Consider the following 26,372-nt stretch of genomic DNA (forward strand, 5'->3'; position numbering starts at 1 on the left):
AGAATAACTACAAATTTAAGAAGATTGCATTCTTGTTTCGCATCTTCAAAAATCGTTTTTATTTTACGTCTACAAAAATCGTTTTTATTTTCCGCATATCTGTTATACACTGTTAAACAACAGACAGTGCGCCCGGACTGGGTGTTGTCTTCGCTAGTTAAAATCGTTTTTATCTTCACGCACACGGAAAATAAAAACGATTTTTGAAGATGAGAAACAAGAATGCAATTTTCTTAAATTTGTAGTTATTCTTGTTTGTACCTGATAATGAACATAATTATAAATATAAAAAAAATAAAATAACTAATTTAAAGGTGTTTCAATAAAAAAAAACTTTTGTCATCATACCGATTATTTTTTAATGGAAGAAAATTACATAGCCCACTGTGCAGCAATAAAAAATAGTGCACGCATATAAATGGTACTGCAGGAAAGGCCGTTCCAAGAGCTTTCTAAAACGCTATTACTTGGCCAAATCGATCCTGGAAAATTAGAGAAAAATCGATTTTTCTTATTTTTCAAAAGTTATCAGCGAGTCCCACTGTGCGAAAACTAAAAATAGTTGGAAAATTAGAGAAAAATCGATTTTTCTTATTTTTCAAAAGTTATCAACGAGTCCCACTGTGCGAAAACTAAAAATAGTGCAAGCTCATGGAATAGCACGTTGGAAAGCCCATGAGGTGTACTTTCAATATATAAACACTCCTGAAAGATTAATCGGGCAGATTTTTTTTTAAAAATATTTTTCTTAAAGTCAAGTGTTTTCTAGAGGGAAACATAAAATGGCCCACTGTGCAGCAATAAAAAATAGTGCACGCATATGAATGGCACTGCAGGAAAGGTCGTTCCAAGAGCTTTCTAAAACGCTATTACTTGGCCAAATCAATCCTGGAAAATTAGAGAAAAATCGATTTTTCTTATTTTTCAAAAGTTATCAACGAGACCCACTGTGCGACAACTAAAAATAGCGCAAGCTCATGGAATAGCACGTTGGAAAGCCCATGAGGTGTACTTTCAAGATATAAACACTCCTGAAAGATTAATCGGGCAGATTTTTTTTAAAAAATATTTTTCTTAAAGTCAAGTGTTTTCTACAGGGAAACATAAAATGGCCCACTGTGCAGCAATAAAAAATAGTGCACGCATATGAATGGTACTGCAGGAAAGGCCGTTCCAAGAGCTTTCTAAAACGCTATTACTTGGCCAAATCGATCCTGGAAAATTAGAGAAAAATCGATTTTTCTTATTTTTCAAAAGTTATCAACGAGTCCCACTGTGCGAAAACTAAAAATAGTGCAAGCTCATGGAATAGCACGTTGGAAAGCCCATGAGGTGTACTTTCAATATATAAACACTGCTGAAAGATTAATCGGGCTGATTTTTTTTTAAAAATATTTTTCCTAAAGTCAAGTGTTTTCTAGAGGGAAACATAAAATGGCCCACTGTGCAGCAATAAAAAATAGTGCACGCATATGAATGGCACTGCAGGAAAGGTCGTTCCAAGAGCTTTCTAAAACGCTATTACTTGGCCAAATCGATCGTGGAAAATTAGAGAAAAATCAATTTTTCTTATTTTTCAAAAGTTATCAACGAGTCCCACTGTGCGAAAACTAAAAATAGTGCAAGCTCATGGAATAGCACGTTGGAAAACCCATGAGGTGTACTTTTAAGATATAAACACTCCTGAAAGATTAATCGGGCTGATTTTTTTCAAAAAATATTTTTCCTAAAGTCAAGTGTTTTCTAGAGGGAAACATAAAATGGCCCACTGTGCAGCAATAAAAAATAGTGCACGCATATAAATGGTACTGCAGGAAAGGCCGTTCCAAGAGCTTTCTAAAACGCTATTACTTGGCCAAATCGATCCTGGAAAATTAGAGAAAAATCGATTTTTCTTATTTTTCAAAAGTTATCAACGAGTCCCACTGTGCGACAACTAAAAATAGTGCAAGCTCATGGAATGGCACGTTGGAAAGCCCATGAGGTGTACTTTCAAGATATAAACACTCCTGAAAGATTAATCGGGCAGATTTTTTTAAAAAAATATTTTTCCTAAAGTCAAGTGTTTTCTAGAGGGAAACATAAAATGGCCCACTGTGCAGCAATAAAAAATAGTGCACGCATGTGAATGGCACTGCAGGAAAGGTCGTTTCAAGAGCTTTCTAAAATGCTATTACTTGGCCAAATCGATCGTGGAAAATTAGAGAAAAATTGATTTTTCTTATTTTTCAAAAGTTATCAACGAGTCCCACTGTGCGAAAACTAAAAATAGTGCAAGCTCATGGAATAGCACGTTGGAAAGCCCATAAGGTGTACTTTCAATATATAAACACTTCTGAAAGATTAATCGGGCAGATTTTTTTTTAAAAAATATTTTTCCTAAAGTCAAGTGTTTTCTAGAGGGAAACATAAAATGGCCCACTGTGCAGCAATAAAAAATAGTGCACGCATATGAATGGTACTGCAGGAAAGGTCGTTCCAAGAGCTTTCTAAAACGCTATTACTTGGCCAAATCGATCGTGGAAAATTAGAGAAAAATTGATTTTTCTTATTTTTCAAAAGTTATCAACGAGTCCCACTGTGCGAAAACTAAAAATAGTGCAAGCTCATGGAATAGCACGTTGGAAAGCCCATGAGGTGTACTTTCGAGATATAAACACTCCTGAAAGATTAATCGGGCAGATTTTTTTTAAAAAATATTTTTCCTAAAGTCAAGTGTTTTCTAGAGGGAAACATTAAATAGCCCACTGTGCAGCAATAAAAAATAGTGCACGCATATGAATGGCACTGCAGGAAAGCTCGTCCCAAGAGCTTTCTAAAACGCTATTACTTGGCCAAATCGATCGTGGAAAATTAGAGAAAAATTGATTTTTCTTATTTTTCAAAAGTTATCAACGAGTCCCACTGTGCGAAAACTAAAAATAGTGCAAGCTCATGGAATAGCACGTTGGAAAGCCCATGAGGTGTACTTTCAAGATATAAACACTCCTGAAAGATTAATCGGGCAGATTTTTTTTAAAAAATATTTTTCCTAAAGTCAAGTGTTTTCGATATATCAACGATGGATTTTTTACCTCGCCTCTAACAGTATTATTTTGGTTATTTGGCTTTCGATTTTTGAATATAGTTGTAGTGATTTTGAAATTTATTTACTGTTATCTTCTTCATCAAGCGATTCTAAGTTAGTTTCTATTAAAGAATCTCATAAATCTTTTTCTGGCATATTTCTCAGTTTTGTGCGTTCGTCCAAAAAGTTCATATTCGATCTTACCACAACATACTGACTCCACCACATACTATTTTATACTTTTTTTAAAATTTTACCAAATTCATTTATTTAGTTGTATTTATTTTTTAATAGTTTGTTTTATTTATCTTACATTTGTCTCTATTTGTTATTATTTTATTGTACTTTCAAACTGTAACGTCTAATTTATTTATTAAACAATACACAAATGAAGTTATTCTAATTATTTAAAAAAAATATTTGAAGTAAAATAACCTTTTTCACAACAATTGTTTAAAAAATAAACATTTATTGAAAATTCATTAATATGTTATTCATTTGTTATAAATATTTTTATATTACTCTTTAATTTATTATTTATATTGTATTTGTTCTTCTTCTTATTTATTTGTTTTAAATAATTTTTTTTTATTATTCTTTAGTTTATTATTTTTATTGTATTTATTCTTGTGTTTCATTGTTATTATTAGCATTATTTCAATTAAATAATTTTTAATGCGTTCAGTACTTGTGCTTCCGTATGATACGTTTACGACATTTTTCGTCACGCTACACTAACTTGCTCAATTTTTCTAAACACTTTCCAAATTATCGATGATCACTTTGACAAGCTCGATGTTAACAACAATGAACAGGAGATAATGACTTGTTCAATGTTGTAAAATGGTAGATGACCAAAACAAAGAACAAATGCCAAAATGATGGAAGCATGTGAGAGTATTATATATAATACAACACGAAGCTTTGAAAGTATTTCAGAAATTCCTTTATTTTGAAATTGCAGTGTTAAATTTTGTATGTAGTAGTGATGACAAACAATACAAAAGCCGCCACTTTCGAATACAGATTTAAACACAACAACACTTCTTACAATTCCTTAATCAAATTTAAATGAAAATAAAATAAATTAAAATTTTGCACCAAATACACATATGTATATTTTTGAATAAAGATTTTAATAGAGGAGAAATATATTTTACTGATTCTTATACTAGCGAACAGATTTTAATTGTTAATGCAAGATGCGGATTGATCATTTTGAATGGAATCAGGATAAATGCAAAAGCGGAAAAGAAAGAGTGTAGAATACTAATCAATGAAAATTGCAAAATGTAGAATACTTTATATAATTTGAAAGAATTATATGAAAGCATTAAAATTATATCTTTTAAGAACTATTTTTCTACATTTTAAATGTAATAATCCAAATTTCATAAATATACATTTTTGAAATTGAAATAATTGATTGAAAATTCATTGGTTTGTATGTCGTTGTTCTCACGTTTGTTATACAACAATACTTGCAGTTACCTAGAAGAAACTACATACCGAATATTTAGTCTGGCATATCTGACCATATACAATATGAGAAAGCACCGAACGACGAAATGTTTAAAGAATATTTGATTGCAACAAATTGCTATTCAATTGTAACACTCAAACTAACCGCAAATTTTAATTTTCATTGTTAGCGCATAAATCTAAGGCGATTTATAGTGGTCCATCTATATTTGCTTTGATTCTTTTGTCTGGCTGTCAATCTGTTGTACAAAGCTGTTTTTCGAACGGATCGGTGTAGGTTGCTAAAATTTTGCATATAATGCAAAACGATTGACAATTATTCCCGCTTTTTGGTATTTTGAGTAATGTGCACTATTGAGAAGCAGCGAACAAAAATAAACTTTTAGAAACGTTTGCAATCGTTTCGTTCTACATTTTCTCGAAGTACGAAACGAAACAAAACCAATATTAAGATAACGGGACTTATTTCTTATTCTGTACCGTTTGTGTAGATGAGTGGAAACAAAACCAGAACTGAAACATACTATACTGGATGACGCAACATTGGAAACGAAACAGTACAATACTCATTGCAAACGTTTCCCTGTATATTAACTCATTACAAATAATGAACAAACTAATTCAAAGTTTAAATTATTCTTTTTATTCATCTATTTGACAATTATACAATGTAAAACGCACGGGAAACATTTGTAAACGTGTTTGTGTACTTCTGGCATTGAAATGTTTGTGGTTTTGTTTTGTTTGGAGTACAAAACGATTGAAAAAATTTTAAAATTTGTGAGAGGGGTACGTTAATCGTTTCGTATGTTTTCGTTCGCTGTTGAGAAGTATTCTAGACTTTTCAAGCGCATTATCTAACCAAACGCTCCTTGCGAAGCATTTTCAATATCGGTCAATTATTTGGAATACCTCCATATAAAGGCTGCCGCCTAAAATGGGCATTTGAAGAAAGTAACGACTAATTTCACACGTATATTTTTTATTTATTGAAATATTTCGTTAAGAATTATTAGATTAAATTTCCAACATTTATTTTTTGTGTATGTCTTACAATAAACGCATAGTTATGTCAAGGCTCATTTGTATGGGGACATCGATTTCGGGACATGAAATCTCTTCAATTTTCACAGCAAACAAGATATATATTCTTTGCAATACTCCGATAGAAAAAATACTGCATGGAATTTGAAAACAAAATTAATTTACAAAATTATGAATGAAAATGCTAATAAAAAATGTTCCTTGATAATGAATATCCATACCCTTTTTGTGGTTTTTCAATGGAACCTTAAACAGTACACAGGGACACATTCATATAAATATTCCAATTTTCTGATTTCCCACTGGTGGTCAGGTCATAAAAACATGCGAAAGCCACATTAAAGAGGAAGTACTTACTAGAATTTTGTCATATAAAATGTTCTCCCAATCAAATTTTGGTTCCGGTAGTCCCGAAATAGTTTCTCCAATTTAACTGCGATGGTCTTCGAGGCAATATCACCAATATGGTAAGCTTTAGGAGTCGGTAGAATATTAATAGCGCTGCTATCCAGAAAACAAAGTTTTATAGCTACGCCTATGTTTGTCGAATAAGTATGCACCGGCCACCCTATTATAGCTAAACCTTTACATTTACGTGCCACCCTATTAATAAGTTTTTCATTCTCTTCTTCAATACAACTTTCTTAAATAATAAAGCATTTCTAAACACGAGTATCCATTCCAATTAATAAATCATTTTCTGCATTTTTTTCTATAATATACTTCCTTTCAGTTTTGTAAACAATCCCAAAGAACTTGATCACCAGACCTAAAGTTGTTTGGAATAATTGATAAAAGCTAAGCATTAATCATAAGACTGGAAACATATAAAAGACAAGATTGTAAACTTGTTAGTTCAGTTATTGTTCCTGTTTTTTAATAAAATCATTTCGTTCAATTCTCACAATACACATAGGCCCGTTCTTATATCTTTCCTTTATAGTTCCCTTTTGTTATCCCTTACTTTAGGAAAAGTAAAGTAAAAAGTTCGTGAAATAAATTTATAATTCAGTTCTTCAATATAAAATAAATACATTTTTTATCCATCGGCAAGATGTATAATCGGCCATAATATAATAATTTAATAATATTTATCAATTTTACAGCAATGCCGTAACATGTAAAAATTTACAGTTCCAACAGCAAAAGCATTCATAAATTCTTTTTGAAGTAGAATAATTTTACTAGTCCTGAGTGACTTTACTGGCTCGACGATCAACAATATTGACGTATGCCGGAAGAGGCAAACATTAAAACTTTTTATTTTATGCCTTTATTTGTCTTTGACAGTAAAAGCTGCTGAAATAACAACAAAAATTTACAGTAACATCAAACCTGTTGCTGTAACTCACACACATAAATCAAAAACAATTTATTTCATTTATAGGCCAAACATTCACTCTATTTCGAGGGATTGTTTCGGCACCCATCGTAAAAATAAAATAAATTTCAAATCAATGATTGGAATTAAAATTATGTGCCAGCTTCGCAATGGAATTGAACAGCTTAAATCATATTTCAGGAAAAAAATCTCTGCATTTCTTTCGGTTTTTGCGCTATTTAACTCATTTAAAAATAGGGAAAATATGAAATAGATGTGTTAATCCAAGAAGATTAATCCGGCTCGACAGGATCAAATGTCAATGCTCCGAAATTGCGCTCCGATGAAGAGGGGGTGGAATAGAAACAAAACACTACCTTTTTACTTTCTTACTCAACTAAATGAATGGTTCTATATTGAGATTTCAATCAATATGTAATGAAATTATAACGAATTTGTAATGTTACAATATTGAGCATCCAATATCGATATCCATGACGGAATCATCAAGACAGATTGAAGTATGTGGTAGCTTTAGCGTCAATTGGTTGAAATCATTGACATTTCACTATTGAAATAAAGTACTAAGCAGATTTCAACGTATGTACAATACAATAAGTGGTGCAACAAACTGCACCATGATTCCATTTCAAATAAATGGAGACACTTCCTTTTAAACATTCTTACTTAAACATTAGCTTATAAATTAAGTCAAAAAATACAATATAATTGTGGTACAGTGCAGAATGTGAGCAGTTTCGAAACAATAAACAAATTGATAGTTCAAAATCACCAAGACCCCACAATTATGTATTCGGACTTGATGGGCTATTTTAACGATAAAATAATGAAATGACCGCAAGTGAAGGCAAATTTCCTGTAATCAAATCCAGCACGACCACTGAAGTCTTTAGGGGTAACGATTTTTTTTATTCTACTTTCAATTTCAATATCACAAACATTCACCACCCAAAATGGAGGTACAGGAAGCTTAAGTTACTTTCAACCGCTTTGATAAACGACTTTCACCATGTCTGTACCCAAAAAGACCGACCAATTCAGCGCAGCGCGAAATGCCTGTCGAAATACATCTTCAGTCGATGTGGAGAAATGAAATACAACAGTGTTGGCTTGTTTGTTCGGGGTACCATAGTATTTTGTTTTTACAAAATGGTCAGACTTAATCCCTTTAAAAACAACGTTTGTTTATTAGTGGATAACGATGGTAATGTCTACCAGGGAGTTACACTGTTCTGTTAATAGACAAGGCACGGTCGACGAAGGAGTTTTTGTTGTAACAGACAAAACCAACTTACATGGTTATGCTATTTCGTTCATGTAAAACGAAAGCACAACAAGTGGAGAAAGATGACAATGTTTACAAGTGCGGTAGTAAGGTTTTTAAGATTTTCCAAAAAAAAATTTAGTTTTATGCAATTCATTCAATTCCTTCTCTATTGAGCTTACGATCTCGTCACATGGGTAAAAAAGTTTTTTTTTTTGTCATAGAAGTTATCGTCTCCACTAATAAACAAACGTTGTTTTTATTAAAAACAACAATAGAGGGATTAAGCCTGATCATTTTGCAACAACGGAATGAAATACATTTGAATAGGGAGTTTGACCAGTGCATGGTGAAGAACTCAAGAGTCTAAAAAGTGGAGCCGAAACTAAAAACGCAAACTTGGAGGTGTTGTCATTAGACTTCGACTATTTGTTGAACCACCTCTATGAAGCAATGTGTGATGACTACGATTATAAAATACACAGCGACGACGACTTCTACAATTAGTTATCTCATGTCTCTTGCGCAAGCAGTTGAAACACAAACGATGACGCTCAACCATTGAATATAATTCCGAAAGGGCCCTTTTTTTGAAATAAGGACATTTAGAAAGAGGATGATTGCCGAGGAGTTATCGAACAAGAACGAGATTGATCAAACATTCCTGGAGATGGTTCAACTTCCCTCATGCCGTGAAGACAAGTGAGAGTACGAATTGTCTCCGTCAAAAATCTATCCAAGTCCTTCTAAACAGTAATCACAGTTTTATTATTGACACTTTGCTCCCACAGTGTCAGTGTAAATTTTGGCAATCGTGAGAGACAAACGAAAAAGATAATTGGATCCAAATGAACCATAGGAATCGTGGTACAATGAAGAGAAGGTAGGCTAACTTTGAAAAAATTTCAAGTATAGAGGCCTACCTGTGTGGCTTGTAATGTCAGAGTTAGTATCAAAACAATAATAAATCAAACAACTTGTTACATTTATTTTAAATTATGAATTAAAAACCGCAAAAACTGAACGAAAGGTCAAAATTTCTTTTCAAAATCATGTTCTAGATATCTCTAAAGGTTTGTTTCGCTACAAAGACTGTAGATTTTGTCGAAGCATGTGTTAAAATAAACATTTTGAAAAGACTCGAATTTGAATACTTTCTGAAAAAAAAATTTTGTTATTGAAAAGAAAACACATACATAAACAAATTAAGTTGACATATTAAGCGAAGAAATTAAAAAAAAAAATAAAATCATATGGTATCATAGCCCTACCTTGATTTTATTGTACCATGATGGGAATATCATATATGGACATCGCCGAAAGACATCCATTAATGCCGCGTTGAAGTACTTTCTTTTTCGAGAACTGAAAGCGCGAAAAAAGATTTCAAATGAATATGGACGAGTAAGCAAGGCCTAACCTTAAATGCCTAAGGCACTAAGGCATTTAACTTTAGGCCAAATTAGAGAGATCCTCGCAACTTTTTCTAGAGCTTCTCAGCTGGTTTTAGGCGCTAAGTAACAAATAACCTCAAATGTTAATTATTTACATATACTGCCTTTTGCTTATAAAACATCCATATAAAAACTGAACTAACTAAGACTGCCAGTAACAAGGGTATGTATGTATACAACGTGAAAGAAATGGAATGTAATTATGTCAATATCAAAAATATGTGTAAATAATTATGTATGAATACTAACTACGAACAATGCAATTTGAAGTGAAGGAATGAGTGCGAATATTTGTTGGTAGATTCAATTTATTTATCTCACACGAACATGAGATCACAACACAAATGTGACAAAAGAAAAAGCGATAACATTTATGCAAAATAGAATGCCCCAAATTCACAGCTTTTTTATGCTTCCACATTTATTTCTAGAGCTCACAACAATAACATTGCACTGTACGCATCTTTTGTTTATAAGCGAATAAGATATTGTTACTAATGGTGATATTACCGAAAATTATGTTGATCCTGGGGATTTCTTCCACACGAACATAGAATTCAACAACCAAAGACATCAATTGCAAAGGAATGTACGTGTGGGAACCTTCAATCACAATTTACTGGTAATAGAATTTTATAACCGGTATTGCAAAACGTGCATGTTTTCAAGAACTTGCATAAAATCGAGGATTGATCGGTCTCTTTTTCCAGTCGGCAGCGTTGCAGTGCATACCACATTTCTCCTCTACAAATTTCTAAATTAAGTTTGTTAATTTAAGTTTAAGGTTATTTTAATAAAAAGGGTTTTATTCAATGCTAATTAAAACTTGTTACGTGTCTCCTGCTACGGCGCTATGGTGGGGTTCCATCTAGCTCAGTCGGCGCACCGCTTTAGGGGTGAATTCAGAACCCTACCACCATCAGCCCTAGGGGTCGAACAATCGAAAAGGAACAACATGAAATTACATCAAACAAATAAAAAAAAAAACGACAAAACACATACGACCATAACACGGGAAATTAATTAATCAATACCACGGACTACCGCCTTATCCTATTGAATTTCGGTAAACTCGGGCCGCTTTTCTAAATTATTCCCTCACCTAAAAGAGCTCTCTTATGTGGTTATAAGGGACATTAATATTTGATCCCACAATAAACTTAATTCTAATAGGATTTTCTGGGGTAACCCTACACTTGTCGCATTCTATTAGGCGTTAAAAACTCTAACAATCACAAAAAAATCTTATATACTAATCACTAACTACTAACATATACTTAAACTAACATATAAATATTTTAGCAGATTAATTTCTTTTTTATGAGTTCGGTGTTATTTTTGTTTCAGATTTTCTAATGTTTCATTTCTATTTCTCCTTTTTAGATTTTAATAAGCACTCAGGCTCTGGGCATAAATATTGCAAACAGAAACGTTGCTCAAGGCCGGTAAGTAGATCTTTTTTCTTTTATGTATTGTTACCTGGTCAGCATATTCTTATTTGGTTTTATTATTCCAGGTTTTTGGACATCACGGACTTAGGCACAATGGATACTTCAATGGGGTTTGGTGTTGGATGGACACATCACAGGCTGGACTAAATTTGCCTCCGTTCCAGTTGTCAGTTCACTTTACTTGGATTAAACCTTGCCTTGGCAACAATTCATTCCGCCAAGGAATTCAGCATAAATTTTTGGCTAAGCTCCACCGTTCGTAGAATCGGAGGGGCAGAGATGGTTTTACGGTTGGTGTACATTTTGGCTTTGCGTAAACAATATACAAAAGGACACACAAACATTTAAACACCATTAATATAATACAATACAACACAATACTCACTTAAACTTGTTCGCACAAACGCATTCACACACAACAATAAAACACAAGTGTTAATTAAACGCAAAAACAAAATTTAGTTTAATTTTTTTGGGAGATTTTCTTTAAATATATTTTAATTAGCAAACAAAAATGTGTTCTTTGCTAATTCAACAAACAAACTGCCTCGATTTTCCCCCGTTATGCCTTTTATATGGCTGCAGCCATTTCAAATTTTCCGGGATTCTCGCGCAATTTTCCTGATTCATCAAATAATATTTATCGTACTTACTGAGCCCTACATTAGAGTTGTATTTCTCGGGTTTATATTTAAACACATGCCGATCTGGGTAAACACGAGAAATATGCAATAAACAATAAAATCGAAATAGGTATTCCCTGCCTTACCCCCTGGTAAATATTACCATCGTTCTCCTCTAATAAACAAACGTTGTTTTTATAAAAAACAAAAATAAAGGGATAAAACCTGACCATTTTGCAACAACAAAATACTAGGTATCCCGAACAAACAAGCCACACTGTTCTATTAATGTTTTTTGTCATAGAAGTTATTTTTTAAATAACTTCTGGGGAGAATATCCCAGACAAAAAACAAGGGAACTGATGAGGATTGGTGGCTCTTTCCGAAACCTAGGTATTCCCTGCCTTACCCCCTGGTAAACATTATATTGTGTTCACCATCTTGTCTGTGGATAGGTTGTGCTAGATTTACTGCATATATGAGCAAAGCAAATGGACTGTTGTGAAATTGGTGGATATAAAACAATGATTTGGGTCTCAAATATCCAATAGTCAAAAAACATATCTTGGAATCATAAAAGACTGTCGTTAATTTACCTGTGAGCTTGGTAAATTTATACATGTACTAATTCCTTTTACTAATTAATATTACTGTAATTCTGTAGGAAGCAGTTTTGGGAGCACATTCATTGGAATAACATCCGCATTAAGGATTTTCTGGTGAGTGCTTTTTTCTTTTCTATATATTTGATACATTATAAAGATTTGTATATTGAAAGAGATAACGAGACAGGTCATTCTGAAATTATTTTCAAGTAAAACTAAAAATATATTTTCATATGACTTTTGAGAAAAAATGAATTTAAAAAATGAAAATGTGCCAAAATTTTATCTGCCAATTTGGCGGTGTTTAGGCACATCGGATCACTTTATTGCGTATATATAATTATTGCCTGTGGTAATAAAATAACACATACACATGCTATAAAAAAACCAAAAAGTTTTAATTTCCTTGAGAGAGATAAAGATACGTATGTCAGATTATGAAAAATACCTGTTCTGTATGAAAAATATTGATGCATTGGATGTTGATGATATGGAATTATATGTGCGATGAAAATTGTACGTTTCGAGTTTGACGTTCTAATGGATTTAGGGATAGGGTGTTTGAAATTATGGAAGATCTGTTTATGTGGCACACTCCGAAAAAATTGGTTTAAAATTTGAGAGCCTTTTCAGAAAAATAAAACTGTTTTCATGTTAATAAAAATCGTTGTGTAAAATTATCGATAGAGATGTGAGATAAACAATTGATGTGCGTAATGGATGGGTAACATAGCTATGTTATGTGTCTGTTTTACTCAAATATGGAGGTTCTGTGAATAAGGATGTGTTTTGAATATTGGTAATCACTAGGCCTATATATTTTTATTCTAATTGGTGTGTCATTTAGTTATGCGTCGTTTTATTTCCCTGAAGATATTAGATTCATTCAGTTTTTTTTTTATTTTGTCCCAACGTGGGGAACTCCCACGCTCTGTAGTCTCAAAAGCCGGGCAATAAAAACTATGTCTTAGTCGAAAAATACAAAAACATAAGATCTGTCAATAATTTCTAATATTATTAAAAAATGCAAAAGGGCAAAAAATGGACGTTCACAAACATTCATTTTAAACCTAATATTGCACTTAAAGAATTATATCACAGAATTATTGCACATTTTATGTTTTAATATCTTTGATATGGAAATTTCCTAATGGTTTGTCTTGTGCTGTTTCCAGCTCATACATATTATTACCTATCGGCCTAACGACTCTACATTTTAAAAACTTTTGTTTTTGAAATCAGATAACATGTGATTTCTTCTATACACCTCTGGTAAAAATGTAACTCTACACGCTCTCTGATTATACCTTTTCGCGCTATTTTCAAATGCCTGGTGCATATTGTTTTTAATCCTTTCTCGCATAATCTCCAATTTATCGTTTTTGTCAAGTTGTTGTATCTGGTATTCAGTAAAGGACTTGAGTTGTTTGGCTAATTTATAATCTGTGCCACTTGTGAATATGTTATATCCGAATAGAGCGAAGAAGGTGTTAACACCGGTTGCTGAAAGCGCGGAGGTTCAAAGGGCTTGCTCAATTTCCGGTAAATACAAATCCCAGTCTCGATGGTCGTTCTCAACATAGGTTCTTATAGCAGCCAATACTGATTGGTTAACTCGTTCTGAAGCGTTTGACTGAGGGGAGTAAAACGCTGTTGTTAAATGCTCTATTTTATAATTATTTACCATTTGTTCGAATACTTTGGAAACAAATTGTTTGCCATGATCGTTATGAATGATCTCAGGTACGCCGAAATTATGAAATACTTGGTTCTCTAGAAACGACATTTTGAGCGGTGGCTTCCTTTTTGTGAATTTTGTGAAATGGTCCACCACAATAAAGATATATGCGTTTCCCATTTTTGATCGGGGGTATTTTCCGAGAAAGTCCACACATAACTTTTGAAATGGCCTTTCCGTAATGACTGCATAATGCAGGTAGTACATTTTTGTATATACTGTCTGACTTGGGAAACCATCTTAGGCCAGCAATAGAACGTCCTAAGTCGGTTCAGAGTTTTACTTATTCCCTCGTGGACCGTATTGTTGTAGTTGTGTGCCTTTTCTGTAAGAACGTAGGTGATGTCAAGTGGTATCCACAATTTCCACTCGAATTCCGTTAAATCAGTGTCAATATGCTTAGTTCGTTTGTAGACATTGTTTCCTTCCACTTTCAAATCCGGAAGCATTTCTTTATTGTTCAAAATCGTTTCTCGAAGTTCAGAGTATTCCTCGTTATCAAATGTGGTCGTTTCAAAATCTAGTAGTTCGTCATTATTAATCTCTTCTATTTTAATATCCGACTCTATTGGCATTCTAGGTAATGTATCCGCTACCACGTTCTCTGATCCCTTCTTGTGTTCAATCGAAAAATCATACGCTTACAGTGACCATAGTGCAAGTCTGCCGCTGAGATCAGCCACTTGAGACTTGCGTGGTCGGTTATAATAGTAAACTTCATTAGGACGGAAACGTTTTACTGCCAATACAGCTGCCAAGCACTCCGGTCATGGAGTAATTCTTTTGGCACGAATTTAATTTTTGGGAGTAAAAGGCGATGGGGTTTTTCTTACCATCGTCATTCTTTTGAAACAACACGGCTTTGACTCCGTATTCTGATGCATCGCATTGGATGAAAAACTCTCGACGGAAGTCTGGATGTCGAAGGACTGGTGCTGACGTCAGAGCTTGTTTCAGCGTCTTGAACGATTGCATAGCTTCTGGGGTAAATTTGAATTGTTGGCCTTTTTTCAGTGTATCCATTAAGGCAACTGAAATGGAAGCAAAATCTTTAATAAATCTTCTGTACCATCCAGCTGTTCCAAGAAAGCTTCGGACTTCTCTAGGTGTCTTTGGTACCGTGATTCGATGGATAGCACTAACCTTTTCCGGGTCCGTTTTCAGACATTCATTCTCGATTAAAAATCTTAGATATCTGAGTTCACGGAAACAGAACAAAGACTTTTTTAGCCCTATCGTTAGCCTTTTTCAAACACTCTGCTACTTCCTTTAATAGGCATATGTGATGTTCAAAATCATCGGTGATAACTAGAAAGTGGTCCAAATATATGAAGACATTAGATTTCAGTCTTCCCGGTATCACTTTATCCATCAGTCTGCAAAGTCTTTGAGCCGCATTACAACGAAATTGGCATTACCCGAAATTGGTATAGCGGTCGACCTGAAATAGTGAAGGCAGTGTATAGTTTTGCTTCCTCTTCTAACTCTATTTGCCAAAAGGCATATTTCAGGTCGACGCTGCTTATGTAATGGGTCTGATCTATTCCACTAAGAATACCATTTATATTCTGCAGAGGGTAAGCGTCTTTTAATGTTAAAGCAATAAGCTTTCTGGCATCCAAACAGAATCTGTTTTTACCCGGTTTCCTCACCACCGTTGTTCGATTGCTCCATGCTGAGTCACTCTCCTCTATGACATTCAAAGCGAGCATATTGTCAATCTCTTTGTACACGATCTTTTGTACCGCTGGCGACAGGGGATAACGTTTATCCTTTACTAGGTTTGCACCTTCTACTAATTTAATGGCATGCTTTTGTAGTTCTGTGCATCCTAAACCATGTTCTTAAAAAGTTAAAAACTTTTTCTTGACTTCTTCCAAACTTTTATGTTGGTCCTCTGTTAAGTTGTGCATCTTGGTCTCGTTGGGAGTATCTGGATTATGGATTTTCTAACCAGATCAAAATCTATCTCCTTTACTGGAAATATTGTTGGAGCTATTTCGAATATTTTCCAGAAATCAGCTCACAGATATAAATCTTGTTCAAGATCGGGACACAGTACAATTTCAATACAATTTCAACTTCTATAATACCCAATATCCGATAATGCTGTCCTAATGCAGTAACGACACTTGACACACACGTTTCAAATTCAATCCCTAATTCTTCTATTAGTTTTCTACACTTCTTCCCTAATAAGCTAACCGTAGCACCAGAATCTAGACCTCTAATCTCTTTGCCTTCGATTTTCACAGTCGCATACGGTCTACGATCTTTCTTGTTATTGAGTTTTTAAAAGCTTTGTATTGTTTTCGCTTGTTTCTCAGTTTTAGTATTCGTTGTTGCTTATCAATTTTTTTTTTAAGATTTTATGTTTTTAGTTATTTCTTCATTTTTATTCTGTTCATTGGTCTCATTTTGGAAAATGTTGGCCTTTATTTTTCTATAATTCTCCTCTCTAACTTCCAGTGGCAAATAATGTCGACGCTTAGCATAGTCTACTTCTTCATCGCTCCCAATTGACTGATTTAAGGGTTTACCCCGGCGGGTTGTTCGGATGAACGTTGGTTCCCCGCTGTTACTATGTTCTTCCTCGCGTTTGCCGATCTACAATTTTCGCATTTTTGGGCTGTAGTATTTGGCTTTCCACATTTAAAAATGAAAAAACCTCTTTGAGAGGACGTGCGATCACGAAAAACATGACCGGGTTTCTGGCAATTCCAACATACCAAGGAATTGTTAATTGCAGAAACATCTACAACTTCCTCAGGTCCTTCGAATACTTGATAATTGTTGGTATCATTTTCGTCGGTAATGGCATTTATTCGCATAGGCTTGTGTATTGATAGGGTTTGTATGGGGGGTTGTTCCCGTCGGAAAAAAGTTCGCTCTACCTCTAAACACTCTACCCTCAGCTGTTCAAGAGAAGACACATTCATAGAATAGACGATGCTCGTTAGATTTTTGCGTAGATTCTTCTTGACTAGGGAAATCATTTCAAATTCGGAAACCGGTCTTTCTAACTTCGATCTCATCAAGTTGATTTCTTGGAAAAACGAATCAATTGAATTCTAGTTTTAAGCCTCTCGATTAAGCCATGTTTTAAAGATTGCCAATCTGAAATACAATTATTACGTTGCTGTAGCCAAAACCATTCTACTGCAGGGCCTGATACTAGCATGTGAAATTCATTTAGAATGTCTTCCCATGCTAAATCATAATGATGTTGGAAATATTCCAGGCGATATATAAAATCTTCTATACTAAGGCTGTTCGGTCTACCAGAAAAGTTTATGCCAAACCTTTTGACTCTCAACCCCGGACCATTCGAAAACGTCATAACAGAGGGTGTGACATGGTCTATACGTGTCAAATGGACGCGAATCCTGTCTTGTAATCTCAGGATGTCCATCAACGGAAATCCTTGAAACTGCCTCACTTAGTTTGTCTATGACTCCATATATCTTCTCCATCTCTTTGGTAACAGTATCTTGTACCATTGAGTGTAAATTAGAAGTTGCATGGTTCAGACTTTCTTGAACTAAGCTTCTAACCAGATTGTCTACTTTGATCGGGTGAGTGGATGGATTTGACTGCAAAACAGGCTGCCGGTTATCAGAATTGGTAATAGAACCTGACAGATCCCGAATCGTTGGTTCGACATTGGCATTTGGGTTTTGCATTGTTGACTTTTTATTTAGTTTCGGCATTGGCGAAGAAATAGAAGATCTGCTTACATCAAATGTGAGTGATCTATTTCTTTTACTCCTCTTTTAACTATTTCCAATTTTTCGCTCATTAAAAAATGTTTGCGATGCACAAGAATTTAAAAAATTAAAAAAAAAAAAACAATCAAAACATATATACTGAAAATAGTTAATAAATAAAAATAGTACAACGAGTCTAAACATATAGGATAATAAAAATAAGACAAAACTATAAAACACATTTGCTAAATATGGTTCGATAAAAAACAAGTAAAAAAGCTGTAACTTCGGCCGGGCCGAACTTTTAATACCCTCCACCATTTGGTACAAATTTGGCAATTTCCAAAAAATAAAACCCGTTAAGTCTTTGTTAAAATCTTAAAAATACCGAATGCTTATACGACGACGTGGGCATGCATAGGCAACTTTTGTCATAAATTATTACAATATTTAAATGCGAAATTTGAAGAAAAATCTGTTTATAATGTAGCTAAAATCGTCAAAATACCGAATATGGGGGGTACCGTTATATGGGGGGTACCGTTATATGGGGGCTATACGAAGACGTGGACTTGCACAGACAATCTGGCATGGGCTGAAGTATCTATTACGAACTTCACATACGAAATTTGAAACAATCCCGGTAAATAACGTCGCTAAAATCATTAAAATACCGAATATCGGGGGGTACCGTTATATGGGGCCTACAGGAAGACGTGGACCTGCAGAGATAATTTTCTGTCTTAGGCTGTAGCATCTATTACAAACTTCAAATGCCAAATTTGAAATAATTCCGGTGAATAATGCCGCTAAAATCATCAAAATACCGAATATCGGGAGGTACCGTTATATGGGGGCTATATGATAACTTGGACCTACATGGCCCATTTACGAACTTAACCTGCCTACTGGGAAAAAATACATGTGTGCAAAATTTTAGCCTTCTATCTCAATTTGTTCGAAAGATAGCGTGATTACAACAGACAGACGGACAGACAGACAGACAGACAGACAGACAGACAGACGGACATGGCTAAATCGTCTTAGAATTTTACGCTGATCAAGAATATATATACTTTGTTGGGTCTGACATGAATATTTCGAGGAGTTACAAACGGAATGACAAAATTAATATACCCTCCATAGTATGGTGGAGGGTATAAAAAATTAAATAATAAATTAATAAAATATAATATAAAAATATGTATATAAAACAACAAAATAAAAACAAGGTTAGTTTACTTTCACAACGCAATCACAGATATGGGAGGTAATAGGATGTAATCTCAGTTGTATGCGAAATAAAGTGTGTGGTATTTGCTATAATAAAATTAAGTGTCCTTAAAAAAAGGTTGTTATGGCGTATTGAAGAAGGAACAATAAAACATTAAAGGAACATTAAAACATTAAAGGAAATAACACCACGGCATTTTTCTTCAATTTAGACGAAAACAGATATCGTGTTAAGAGAAATTGCACAATACAATCAATGACACCCATGGTCAAAGCAAATATTGCACTTTTCCATATGTCATACTTAATCTATTGTAACTCTATGCCACAAGGACAGGAAACATAAAATACAGGTCATGAAAACAATACATTCATTGTTACAATTAACGAACAAGAGCTATTGCACTAGACCCTAACTTATGGAACATAATATCCTAATTTTCTAATTACTTAACTAAATATTGCACTTTTATCACAGATTTTATAAAAATATGTGGATGCAATATCCGTAAGCACTTTGAAAATGAAATATTACGTTTTAAAATATTTCACCCTATGGTCTATTATTCTGTGCGTAGGTATTATTGCACAACGTATCTATTTATTTGTCCGCATCATATTAATGTTTTTGGCGCCTTTGTTTTTGCACCAAAGAAGAGGCTGATGTTTTGATGCCTTAAAAATGTTGGTCGATCAGACAATAATTTTTAAATTTGGCGCCATATTGTTACGTTCCACCTGCTAGGCGCTATAATGGGGTTCCATCTAGCTCAGTCGGGGCACCGCTTTAGGGGTGAATTCAGAACCCTGCCACCATCAGACCTAGAGGTCGAACAATCAAAAAGGAACAACATGAAATTACATCAAACAAATCAAAATAGAACGACAAAACACATACGACCATAACACGGGAAATTGGTGTTAATAATTCCCACACTTAGCCCACACAACCTTGACCCTTAGATCCTCATCAAAGATTTCCACACACACTTACCTCACTTCAACATCATCATATTTTCCTCCCTAACAAAAAACACTAGCAATTCATATTAATCTAAACACTTAGACATTAAAACAATTTATTGGCTTCAGTATTTCTTGTTATCAGAATTTTAAATTTCTAGCACCTGACACATCGATAAGTCAATACCTCGGACTACCGCCTTATCCTATTAAATTTCGGTAAACTCGGGCCGCTTTTCTAAATTATTCCCTCACCTAAAAAAGCTCTCTTATGTGGTTGTAAGGGATGTTAATATTTGATCCCACAATAAACTTATTTCTAATAGGATTTTCTGGGGTAATACTACACTTGTCGCATTCTATCTGGCGTTAAAACTTTTACAATAACAAAAAAATATTATATACTAATCACTAACTACTAACTAACGTTGCTCAAGGCCGTTAAGTATATCTTTTTCTTTTATGTATTGTTTCCTGGTCAGCATATACTTTTTTGGTTTTATTATTCCAGGTTTTTGGACATCACGGACTTAGGCACAATGGATATTTCAACGGGGTTTGGTGTTGGATGGACACATCAAAGGCAGGACTAAATTTGCTGCCGTTCCAGTTGTCAGTTCACTTTACTTGGACTAAACCTTGCCTGGGAAACAATTAATTCCTCCACCGTTCATAGAATCGGAGGGGTCAGAGATGGTTTTAACGTTTGGTGTAAATTTTGGCGTTGCCTTAACAATATACAAAACACCATTAATATAATACAATACAACACAATACTCACTTTGACTTGTTCGCACAAACGCATTCACACACAACAATAAAACACAAACACAAAAACAAAATTTAGTTTAATTTTTTTGGGAGATTTTCTTCAAATATTTTTTATTCAGCAAATAAACATGTGTTCTTTGCTAATACACCAAACAAACTGCCTCGATTTTGCCCCGTTATGCCTTTTATATGGCCGCAGCCATTTACAATTTTCCGGGATTCTCGCGCAATTTTTCTGATTCATCAAATTACTTTTATCGTACATACTGAGCCCTACATTAGAGTTGTATTTCTCGGGTTTATATTTTACACCGGTTGGCAACACTGATTTCTCCAAACTCTGCACCGAGCTTAACATATCCGGTTCACTTTTCCTGACCGGCTGCAACCAAACACATCACATCAGGTACTTGCTGCTAATTATTTGTTTTTAATTAAAATAAAAAACACATGCAACAAACTGTGTTAGCCTTATTTTATTGGGTAACAACGTAAACGAATAGAAATAACCAAATTGGTGACCCCGAGAAAAAATTGCAATCAGAAGATGGAAAACAACGATTTATCAACAGCATCGATTGTCGTCTTCCAAAATGAAAAGGATCCACAATCCTTGCGTAACAGTATAGGCAGTATCAGCCATTTACATTGCACGTTTGCCATTTCCAGAAATGTGTTATACAAATGTGAAAGCTTCGTTTATTTCAATGGAATTTTGCTTTAGTACATCGGGCATAACCTATGACAAGCAAAAGGCCGCTACAGTACTTGCTGCTTTAAAGCCAGAAACCATTGCACAATTGTCAGACATCATCGCACATATGCCAGCATCCGATCGATTCGAATACGTCAAATAAAAAATTAGCGACAATTTTGCCGACAGCGAACAGAGACGTCTAAACCCGAAATGCCTTGGGGCGACAAAAAACCTTCCGAGCTCTTCTTTGAGAGCAGGTAACTCAAGTGGAAAAGCTGCACTTAAAGGTTTGTGGACGAAACGATTCCCAACATTTGCACAACCTGTTGTAACAGCATCAACCGGCACAATAGTGGAATTAACCAAAAATCAGGCTCAATTGTAGACGCTGTCTCTCCAACATAGGTATGTAAGGTCACAAAAGACGAGGACAGCCGCATAAACGAACTGCGTACTGCTATTGCGGTAATTGTAATGCCACAAAGTGTCGCAGAAACAGCGACAGGTGTACGCTGTTGCATCGCACCCATCAAATTGACCTTGTTGGCCGGTGGTAAGTTACAGCGAAAAATCCTCCACCAAATGTCAATTTTTTCGCCTCCAAGTTACTGACAGCTGGACTCGAAGAAATTTTCTGGTTGACAATGGTGCCGACGTCTCCGTCATTCCTCTTTCTTTGAAAGTATATCGCCGATTAGAGTGGTAGGTGAAACACGTTTAAAGCTGGACCTTGGTTTAAAACAAAATTTTTATTGGTCATTTATAATTGCTGGTGTAAACACGCCGATAATTGTTTCGGATTTCATTAAGCATCATGATCTGCAGATTGATTTGCGTCGTAACCGATTAATAGACAACATCACTGGTAACGATTCTCAGATATAACTACCGTCGACTTCCACGATTGTCTGCCTCAAAACGTTGCGCACGAATAACCCGTTTGCGGATCTTTTAGAGGAATTTCAGGACATAACCTCATGGTTCCAAAATTAAGCAGTTTTTGGAGCACATTCATTGGAATAACATACACATTAAGGATTTTCTGGTGATGTTTTTTCTTTTCTATATATTTGATACATTATAAAGATTTGTATATTGAAAGAGATAACGAGACAGGCAGTTCTGAAATTATTTTCAAGTAAAACTAAAAATATCTTTTCATATGACTTTTGAGAAAAAATGAATTTAAAAAATGAAAATGTGCCAAAATTTTATCTGCCAATTTGGAGGTGTTTAGGCACATCGGATCAATTTATTGCGTATATATAATTATTGCCTGTGGTAATAAAATAACACATACACATGCTATAAAAAACCAAAAAGTTTTAATTTCTTTGAGAGAGATAATGATACATGTGCCAGATTATGAAAAATACCTGTGCTGTATGAAAAATATTGATGCATTGGATGTTGATGATATGGAATTATATGTGCGATGAAAATTGTACGTTACGAGTTTGACGTTCTAATGGATTTAGGGATACGGTGTTTGAAATTATGGAAGATCTGTTTATGTGGCACACTCCGAAAACTTATGGAACATAATATCCTAATTTTCTAATTACTTAACTAATTATTGCACAGTTATCACAGATTTTATAAAAATATGTGGATGCAATATCCGTAAGCACTTTGAAAATGTAATATTATGTTTTAAAATATTTCACCCTATGGTGTATTATTCTGTGCGTAGGTATTATTGCACAACGTATCTATTTATTTGTCCGCATCATATTAATGTTTTTGGCGCCTTTGTTTTTGCACCAAAGAAGAGGCTGATGTTTTGATGCCTTAAAAATGTTGGTCGATCAGACAATAATTTTTAAATTGGGCGCCATATTGTTACGTTCCACCTGCTAGGCGCTATAATGGGGTTCCATCTAGCTCAGTCGGGGCACCGCTTTAGGGGTGAATTCAGAACCCTGCCACCATCAGCCCTAGGGGTCGAACAATCGAAAAGGAACAACATGAAATTACATCAAACAAATCAAAATAAAACGACAAAACACATACGACCATAACACGGGAAATTGGTGTTAATGATTCCCACACTTAGCCCACACAACCTTGACCCTTAGATCCTCATCAAAGATTTCAATTCAATTTATAAGGGCCCCGTTTTCCACACACACTTACCTCACTTCAACATCATCATATTTTCCTCCCTAACAAAAAACACTAGCAATTCATATTAATCTAAACACTTAGACATTAAAACAATTTATTGGCTTCAGTATTTCTTGTTATCAGAAATCTAAATTTCTAGCACCTGACACATCGATAAGTCAATACCTCGGACTACCGCCTTATCCTATTGAATTTCGGTAAACTCGGGCTGATTTTCTAAATTATTCCCTCACCTAAAGGAGCTCTCTTGTGTGGTTATAAGGGATATTAATATTTGGTCCCATAGGATTTTCTGGTGAGTGTTATTTCTTTTCTATATATTTGATACATTATAAAGGTTTGTATATTGAAAGAGATAACGAGACAGGCAATTCTGAAATTATTTTCAAGTAAAACTAAAAATATCTTTTCATATGACTTTTGAGAAAAAATGAATTTAAAAAATGAAAATGTGCCAAAATTTTATCTGCCAATTTGGGGGTGTTTAGGCACATCGGATCAATTTATTGCGTATATATAATTATTGCCTGTGGTAATAAAATAACACATACACATGCTATAAAAAAACAAAAAGTTTTAATTTCTTTGAGAGAGATAAAGATACATATGCCGGATTATGAAAAATACCTGTGCTGTATGTAAAATATGCATTGGATATGAAATTATATGTGCGGTGAAAATTGTACGTTACGAGTTTGACATTCTAATGGATTTAGGGATACGGTGTTTGAAATTATGGAAGATCTGTTTATGTGGCACACTCCGAAAAAATTGGTTTCAAAATTTGAGAGTCTTTTCAGAAAAATAAAACTGTTTTCATGTTAATAAAATTCGTTGTTTAATTTCAAACTTAATTTGCATTAAATTGCGTTAAGATTACATATTTGTAACACGGGTGATTTTTTTCCTCCTTAGGTAATGTCTACTACCTCTTAATACGACTTTGTACTTCGTACATAATGTCAAAGGTAATGACATTTCCTAAAGAGTGACGTTTTGTTAATGCCGTCTCTACAGTATTCTACCGACTCTACGAGTACTAACAAGCATAGGATTACGTCCTACTGCTAAAAACCCTTTGTACGAAGGTAATATTGTTCCACGAACAGCCACCCTATAAGAAATATACAGTCCACTGCTCAGTGGGAAAAATATTAATCACTTGTGTTTTTATTTTTCTCCCATTTCTTTTATTTTCATTTTGGTAAGCAAACATTGGTCCGATCGAGCCGGATTTTACGATCTGTCTCCTTCCTTCACGAGGAAAGACAACAAAGAAACGACTGTTTCGCAGCAAAAACATTAGATTCTACGATCCGTCTATTTGCCTCACCGAGGAAACGACTTTGTCGCCACCATCAAATCTAAATAAACTTCATTTCATTTTAATTAAACCGCCACAACAAAGGTATGTACACTCTGAATTACTTCTAAAGTGACATACCTAAATTTGTTAGTGTTGTGCTTGCTAAACAAACAAAGCCTTCGGTCGTTTTCAACAAGTTTGTACGTCCGTCCGTCTCCCATGAGATTGCCGTCGGCATTTATTTCAAGCAACAAAACATACTAATATCACAATTCGATTTGTTTACAACAAATCGCATACACGACCACAGTCACAGTAATTTGGATTTCGCTTTGCCTAATAATTGCATTTTTAGCACATTTCTTTTATATTTTTTGCTTGCACTACTGTTTTCAATTTTGTATTGATTCCTTCGGATATCAACTACTGTTAATAAATTTCGCTGTCTCCGACATAATCAACGCTACATTCGGTAAAACATTCATCATAATCTATTAATAATTGATAGTAATATTTAATTAAATTACGTTTAAAATAAATATTACAATTAATTTTTGAACTATTTTAAAGAAATTTATATAATTTGCTACATTGTTGTGAACGATTGGAAGAGCACAACTAACGGCCTGTGCACCCTACCATCGGCTCTAGTGATTTTCGTCACATTTTTGAGTTTTTCGACTCGAGTTTCTGTATAATATTTTACTTCTTGTGGTTTAATCACGTTAAACCTCAATTAATATTGGGAATAGTCCACGACTATTATACAATCAGTGTTCTGTATTCTTCAGCTGCATTTGTTTTTCAAACAAGACATTACGTGTCTAAATAAAAATTATTCATTTGTTTTGCTTCTGATTTGCATTCAAAATGCCACTCACTCCTTTGGATTTATTCATCCGAGCTACTAATGCTTTGGTAAAATTTGATGCCAATTCCAGTTCCCAACGGGAAGAAGAGCTCGATGTTTACATCCTAGAATTACAAGGAGCTGAGGTCAGAACACTATGGGATAAAGTTAAATTCCAATTTGAAAAGTGCCTGGATTACCTATATGAAGATAAAAATTCTAATGAGGACGACATTTCAGCCGCCGACATCAAATACGATGTCGCCTACGTTTTTTAAATGTTCTAGCGTCCATTAATAGAAAGTTAGGTGCGTTACGGGCTTCGCCTAAGTCACCTACTGTAATTTCACCAAAATCTCATATAGGTAACACGTCAATACCTCGTTCCGAGGATACAGCGACCGTATCGAATGCTCCGCATCGATCCGCAACTTCCCAAAATTCATCTTTCCTGTGGAAATGAAATTTCCAGTCACAGGTTAAATTTGCCACCCTGTGACATCGAAGTATTCAATGGCGATTTTCTTTCCTGGCCTACGTTCAGGGACTTATTTTCTGCCATATATATAAATAATAGCGGTATAAGCGATATCGAGTGTTTATGCCATTTAAATAACAAAACTAGTGGTGATGCCCATGAAATTGTGT

General features: G+C 34.4%; 1 protein-coding gene across 4 annotated transcripts in view; it reads left to right on the top strand.

Annotated features, from left to right (window-relative positions):
- LOC131805660 (uncharacterized) overlaps nucleotides 1-20,674 on the top strand; it is a 61,280-nt gene extending 40,606 nt beyond the window's left edge. Inside the window, exons 2-5 of one of the 4 annotated variants that reach the window (XR_009343750.1) lie at nucleotides 11,037-11,098; nucleotides 11,170-11,394; nucleotides 12,392-12,446; nucleotides 20,485-20,674. Coding sequence is in view for 2 of the 4 variants with exons in the window: in XM_059129133.1 (XP_058985116.1) it covers nucleotides 11,037-11,098; nucleotides 11,170-11,367 (260 nt within the window). In the remaining 2 variants the exon portion in view is untranslated. Of the gene's footprint in view, nucleotides 1-11,036; nucleotides 11,099-11,169; nucleotides 11,797-12,391; nucleotides 12,447-20,484 lie in introns of those variants that run through there. The other 3 variants (XR_009343751.1, XM_059129134.1, XM_059129133.1) reach the window with 3 other exon arrangements.
- Nucleotides 20,675-26,372: the final 5,698 nt, after the last annotated feature.

Source organism: Musca domestica, unplaced genomic scaffold, assembly GCF_030504385.1.
Source record: "Musca domestica strain aabys unplaced genomic scaffold, Musca_domestica.polishedcontigs.V.1.1 6, whole genome shotgun sequence".
NCBI classification, from domain to species: domain Eukaryota; kingdom Metazoa; phylum Arthropoda; class Insecta; order Diptera; family Muscidae; genus Musca; species Musca domestica.